Below are 7,050 nucleotides of genomic sequence, written 5' to 3'. Positions count from 1 at the left end.
ACATTTCATTTTGAAAGATGATCACTAAGATAAGCAGAGTGATGAAATTATTCCCATCAGTAGAGTATTTACACCGATAGCTTCCTTTGAGAGTGGCTTCCAGCCGCCCATGTAGTTCGGTTTGAAGTAGTGACCAAAGGTTTCTACAAGGGGGTTGTTGATATCCCTAAGTATGATCATTCAGTCATAATCACGCCCCTGTTCATTAATAGTGCTGCCTCAGTCCTTGCGCTATGATGGAAAAGCAAGATTGGTCATTCATCTGGACTCAGTACAAAACCAGTAAGGTGGCTCAGAACTACTTCGAGTAATCAGAATTGGGCATCACAGAAAGTCTTAATGATGTTCACTAATCAGTGTAATGTCACGTAGCCGTGGGAAACGCACCCCCTTCTTGGTTGTCCTTGAGTTTATTGAACAGAACAAAAATAAGGGCCAGACCTCAGAAACCCGGATCGTTTGCCCGCATCACGACACGTATGAGACGGCTCGAGATGGCCTTTAAAGCCAATAATCTACTGAGGGCTCGTTTATCCGGCTGACAGATAAGTGAATGGGTGGGAGAACGTTGCGCGTCTAATTAAGGTAAAACGCCAGAGTGGTTACCGGTTGGAGTGGGGGGTGTCGGACATCGTAACCGAAAGCCTGGGACAGAACAATGTTCGAAATCGGGCTCCGACAGATGCAGAAGTAGAGAAAATAGCTAACTGGATAGGATAAAATTAAACGGTGAAGCTGTGCACATTAACTCGGTGACTCCCTGTTATGGTTGACAAGGAAGTCAGTTTAACAACGCAGGCCAAATAATATGAAGGATGCTTGCACACAGTAAAGAAGACAGGCTTGATGGTTGCTAAGCCGTTTTAAAAGAGGTACTTTTCGTGTTTTATGCATTTGGAAGCCAGGGATAGACTGATCATTTGGGTCGTTGTTGTTAGTGGACATGCGGGTTTGGTAAATTAGACGCATATGAGCTCATGCCGTTTTGACCACCAATAAAGGGAAGAACTTGTATGTTCTTCGCAGAGTTGAGCTTTAGGTCTACGACCCTGGTACTCCTGAAGTCCCGTTTCTCGGCTATTAATCAAACTGGAGTTATATATTATTATGAAATTTGTAAAATGATGTGTATCCGAGATATGTGGAGTAAATTGGCGATAGGACTATCAAAGTATTCCAGGAAGATCCAATAGGACACCTCTGGAGGCAGGAGTGGAGGTTGCATTTTCTGGATGTCTTGGGCCACAGGGAATGCGATAGTGCGCATAACAATAAGCTCAAGGTTATCTAAATCAGAACCACGCGAAATGTGTAAATTTTGACAACATTTCGAACGGTTGAACTGGTCCTTTTTCATTGGCTGCAACAAAAATGGACAGATTCTCTCCTCATTAGAATAACGGAACAAGAGAATCTGACAAGACTAGCACCATGTGATTGTTGAATGAAGCGCAGTATTAATCCATACATGTTGAGGTTGCAGCTCGTTGAAATGCCCCTCATAGGAGTCGTCGTATTTCCGCAAACTTTTTCACAAAAAGGTTTTTCCAAAGGCTTCGGATTTCGTCTTACCTGGTGTAAGCGTCTGGTTTACAAGTCAGCTAATAAATGTATGTGGCCACTCAACATCGTCCGTTAGTAATTGACCGACAACACAACCAGCCTCTATGTGACTAATTTGTGAATCTCACAAAAGCCCTGAACTCAGATGGCAGTTGTTCCTCAAAAGCTCGGCAATCTGGTAGGAGCTGTCGGCCTTATTAAAATCTCTTACCGCATCATGGTGGCCGCTCCGATTTGAAATCCCCTCAGGGCAGAATTAGAGCTGCGTTGTGACCCCAACTTGTACACTATACCCCGGACTACTACGAATATGACTAAGTGGATTCCCTTCAAAAAAATTTAGGGGTTTATCGACCCATACGTTGTCATTTTCATGGTCCAAACACTGCTACATGAGTCGGAAATTCGTAAACCATTTTTTTTTAGTAACAGCGATTTATTTGTGCATTCCAGAGCGGGACGGCGGCGACTGAACAAAACACTTACCTCCGCAACGTCTTTCTCTTTGGTCCAGATATAATTGCCTCTAAGACATTTGTCATTTACCAGCTTGTCCGGGGTCACAAGAACAAAGGCGCCGCTTTTGGATCAACATTTAAACAACCGCGCCTTCAGTCTACTGCCCAAGTCAACATTTGAATGCAAAATGTCTGGGGTTTAAGGGAAGAATGTATCTCTGGTCTGTATTGTTCACGAATGAGTTCATTTTGACCTCCTCGGAACTGCGCCAGGTGCACACATGCCGACAGAAAAAGTCAACGCTGTCGGTCTATCCTTAGTCCAAAATCAATAGTTCGGGCTGGCAATTTTTGAAGTCTATTGATGGGGGCACATTCTTTTGAAGAAAATCCACAAGTAAGGTTCTAACATATTGAGAGGACTCACTCTCGTCGTACGAGAGTATATCGGGCCGAAATCAGACTGAACACCGTTTTACGAGCGTTACTAAATGTGGCCCTGGGATGATGGACCGCCAGTTTGGTGAGATTGATACGTACGCTGTTTCCTAAGCAAGTACATACCCAGGCTGATCGACTGGATGCGATTGGCCCGCAGAGTGGTCATCACGAAGGAACACAACTCTATCCAGGGGCTAACTTTCTTTCAGGTGCAGGGTTATTCTCGCATTTCTGTTTGAAAAAGTACACAGGATTTAAATAGGCATCCTGACTAGCTTTTCTAAAGAAAAAACTACCGTTTACCGGTGACAAATGAGTGGGTTTTTTCGTCGTCTTACAAATGAACGGAATGAATTCAAGTGGGGACTGCGACGTCCTCTTCTTATATCTTTGAGCCTGCAACCTTTTTTCGTGCTCTGAATAAGTGTTACGTTAGAAAACGGCCGTTGGCTTGGAACCAAACTAAACTCCAATAAGCCATGTGGGCAATGAACGTGGAACTTTTGAGACTGTTAACAAAAGGATTGGAAGCGCGTGCCTTAGTAGTGCCACTAATTGGTGCATCTGACTGACGCGTGAAAATGTCGTACACAACAGCGGGACGCTGTATGAATGACAGATCACCAAGGGGTAATGTAGCTATATAGAAATGATGAAAGCTTACTGTCCTAGATGTTTAGCTGGAGGTAATGGATTACCAGGAGAGGGGGAATTCGTCATCATCATCAAAGACAGCGACATCAGATTGATATTGAGGCTTCACTGATGTAGAACCATAAGGTTCGCCTAATTATATATATATATATATATTAGAAGTTCCAGGGTAAAAGAAGAGAAAAAGAGTGGGTGAGGGAAAAAAAAAGAGTGGGTGAGGGAGGGGACCTACTGTCGGCATATGTCAAGCATTATGGGGTGCCTACACCTCCACCCGCTCAACCAGACAATCTGAAAAGGAACCGACAGCACGAATGCCACTGTTATTGATTAGCCGCCATTTTTTGCAACGTCTCCATCCAAGCACAGACGGGGTCACGGGGACCCGATCCTGGAAGGCGCACAACACCAAAAACACCCAAACTCTTCGTGATCTCTTTCACGCCTTTCTGTCAAGTCATGTTCTTTTCAGCTCGAGGTTTGCGGCATTCTGAAGGAGGCACGGAGAAGAGGGAATTCATAGTCAGTGCACTCTTGTGAGGGTGATCAAATATAACAAACTACCACAACCAAACAACTCGATATTCAGAGGACATAGTGAACGATGAGCCACGCGTACGACTGGCTGGACTAAATTTTGAACAACTGAAGATCTCGTAAAGTTTGGAGCACAGAGAAAGGACGAGTGTTTCACGGTCGTGTGAGTTTAAGAAAAAAACTAAAATGCGTGGTACCCAATAGGGTGACCATATTAGGGTAGCGAAATGGGCTGACGGACCGAAATCCTATGTTGCTTTATCTCATTTGCGACAAAAGCCATCTGATGTCGCAGCCATTTTATAGCTTATGAACTCAGTGGCTGGGGAAACTGTATCTTCATTTAACCTCAGGGGTTTTATGCAAGGCTTCCATTACCCTAAATGTTTCACATTAACACCACATCTGACATCTGAAATACCGACCTGTCCGACCGCCACTTTTGCTGCGATGCGTTGTCTTTAATGCTCAAATTTTGTTCATATACACACAATGCCTGGTTGCTATGACATCATTATGTATGCTTACCATTGAGCCATACCATTCGTGGTTGCAAACTTTGTAGTTGTCCTCGTCCATCGCTGGGCTGGGTGAGATTTCGCCAATGCCACATGACTTCACTTCGAACGCATTGGTTTGTTGTCATGGTAGCTGGCGAGGGACTGCAATACAAAGCCTACACTACCACTGACCTTCACCGCAATAACAAGGCCGAGAGTGCGACAAACCTGTAGGACTTCTTTCACTGCAGGAAGCGACGGGTGAAAACGACAAGCAAAGTACATTCTCTGAAATGGAATTCGATCAAAGGTTGCCTGCACATTTGGCCAAGGTTCTGATTTGAGGATTGGGTTTGTCAGAGTCTTCGAATTTCCGATAGTGGTGTCAAAAATGATAATCCTTTTGGACGGGGACAACTGTACCTTACCGTACGCGTCAAAATCTATCCCATAATTTCACGTACCCAACAGATCTTAAAACACCGCAGCCTTACATAGGCTTAAACCCCTTTCTGTACCACAGAATCAACGAGATCAACTTTGACTTCGAGGTGATCAGCGTGACCCTCCAAGGTGTTCTTATATTAAGCCACGTAGAGCCGGCTGACACAACAGATTAGAAAACAGGGACTCGAATGAACCAGAAGGAGATGCTTAGAGTACACTGGCGTGGACGGAAGGCTTTACAGTTAACTGTGGTGAGTATTAATTATCAATTTCGTACCAACAGTCAGAATTAGATTCAAGTTTATGGACTACCCCAGTTAAGTATAGGTCATGGAGTTAGAAGACAACCGTAGTCATGACAGTTTACCTTTAGCTAGCACTGTACCATTCCATGCCAAGTCAGTCGTGTTTACATCGAGTCGTTTTGCTACAACATGAAGATTATAGGTTCCTAATAATTTATAGGAGAGTAGAAATACTAACGTCATTTTGTCAGTGGTTGAGGAAGAATGAGCTATCATCCATTTAAAACTAGTTGTCACTGAGTTTGTCTTTATGTCTAAAACAACCTGTTGGGGAAAATCAAAATTTATATCTGCAAACCAGTTTTGGATCGGCAACCTCTCGTGGCTTTTCGGTCTGACTTTTATCAACTATCTGAACAATGTTACTAAGTTCGGGCCCAATTGATTCACCGTCAGTTAGTCTTATTCTGGTTGAGTCACCCCATGTGTGCAACATGGCGAGGCTCGGTCATGAAGGAAACTACTCTGAAGATTGCTGAAATCTCCCCGACAGCAGTGGTGTGTTCTTTCTAGAAAAGGTACTACAATATCTCGAATACCATAAAAACTGAAACTAAGGCGGCCTTCGTGCTGCACATTCATTTGATGAGTATCATGGACGGGAGATTAATTTCCTTCAACGCTTCAGCAGTTATTGTCATGATTTCCTGGGTTAGGGCTTTGCCAAGATTCCGTAACTTATTGCTGTCCCTGCTCCGGTGCCTACCGCAGGAGAAAGACTCTCTGACAAAGAACACAACAGCCTCATTGCGAAAAGGCGAGTGAGTGCGAAAAGTACAACGGCGTCGCGGTGTATATTCAGGGGTTACTGTCTGATTGATCCAAGGCTGTCTGATAGGATTTTAGTGGAGTTTGAGGGTCTCAGTAGATTTCATATAATCTGGGATAATCTCCAGGACTCTGACCTTGATAGGGTGTTACCCATCTTTTTCAAAAAAAAAAATGGAGAAGTGCTAAGTGGTGCTCACGAGGGGGTCGCCCTTGTATCTAGCGATCTTACCGGGCGCAGTGGATGGTTACTCACGCGCCCGTTTTTGAGTATTGTTTGCCTTTATCTGTTCATTCAGTGTGACATCGTTCGTCTTGCCAACCCTGGTTATAACAATGCTCGACTTTATCGATGGTGAATTACTGATTTACTGTGTTGTGCCCTGTTTACCAACATGCTTTTCAATCTCGCTCACACATGCAAGCACTAGATTCTTAGCCGGTTGCCGTTCTTCTATCCGAGAAAATAAGCAGCGTAGCAACTAGAACACTGGGAAATAGTCATAATGAATCTGTAACAAGTGGCCAATATGACATATCCGACCTAATCAAAAGTAAGATGTGACACTACCGTTCATATTCCCTCACCAGGAAAACTTGATTCGTATCCATATATGGGGGGCAAGTTGCTCATACGTTCATATGATTGGTTTGGTAGCCCCGAAAGTTGCACGGTCACATTGGGGTTGATAGTTCTGACATTCTAGTGTTGACCACGGCAACACCATAGGCTGCGGGTATTGTGCTATCTAGGTAGCAACCTATCCATAAACTTGAAACCTAATTCCGACTTGAGTGCTCGGAATGCCACTTGATCAATGTGTAGTGGTTAATGGCCCTATGGAGTCTCTAGTGAACAGAACAAATCACTAATGTAAGCCAGATACAAAGTCACAAGGAGAAAATCCAAGTAAATCTTGACTCACAGTTCAAAATAGGAGATTCCATAGTTCCGTATTCTGTTGAACCACCGCACCAAGAAAAGTTCTATATTCCTGGTATTCCAAATCTTCGGAGATCACAATATTAATCCACAAGTGTGAATATATTGGTCCAGTGTTTGTAGCTAAAATTTTTGTTCACGTTTAGAGTTAGTAGCAGCTAATTATAGCCAACCGGCAGTCACAACAACAGTCACTCAGCAAAACTCTCAAAGTCACGTTGGACCCAAAAAGTGGGCGGTTGCGGTTGTATTTCAGTAAAACAAACAGTGATGCGACTGATGTTGATGGGGAAAAGGAAGATGATATTGAGTATGAAAAAGAGTAGTCTACAAGTGCTACAACTGCACTTTAGGCTCAGATAAACTCGTCTGAAGCCAGAACGAGCTGTTAAGGAATTCCTAGTATGAAGCGGGCTATCTCCTTGCTGTTCCCA

General features: G+C 43.7%; 1 protein-coding gene across 1 annotated transcript; it reads left to right on the top strand.

The window, feature by feature from the left end:
• Window positions 1-1,013: 1,013 nt before the first annotated feature.
• On the top strand, window positions 1,014-6,238 carry T265_08997 (hypothetical protein; the record flags this gene model as incomplete). The annotated part of the gene is made up of 3 exons (XM_009174947.1): window positions 1,014-1,171; window positions 3,451-3,577; window positions 6,113-6,238. The coding sequence occupies 3 exons, from the start codon at window positions 1,014-1,016 to the stop codon at window positions 6,236-6,238; spliced, it is 411 nt and encodes a 136-aa protein (XP_009173211.1).
• Between the last annotated feature and the right edge of the window lie 812 nt (window positions 6,239-7,050).

This window comes from Opisthorchis viverrini, assembly GCF_000715545.1.
Source record: "Opisthorchis viverrini unplaced genomic scaffold opera_v5_250, whole genome shotgun sequence".
Lineage (NCBI taxonomy): Eukaryota > Metazoa > Platyhelminthes > Trematoda > Opisthorchiida > Opisthorchiidae > Opisthorchis > Opisthorchis viverrini.
Note: the sequence above shows the minus strand (reverse complement) of the source record. Positions and strands in the feature narration are given on the sequence as shown.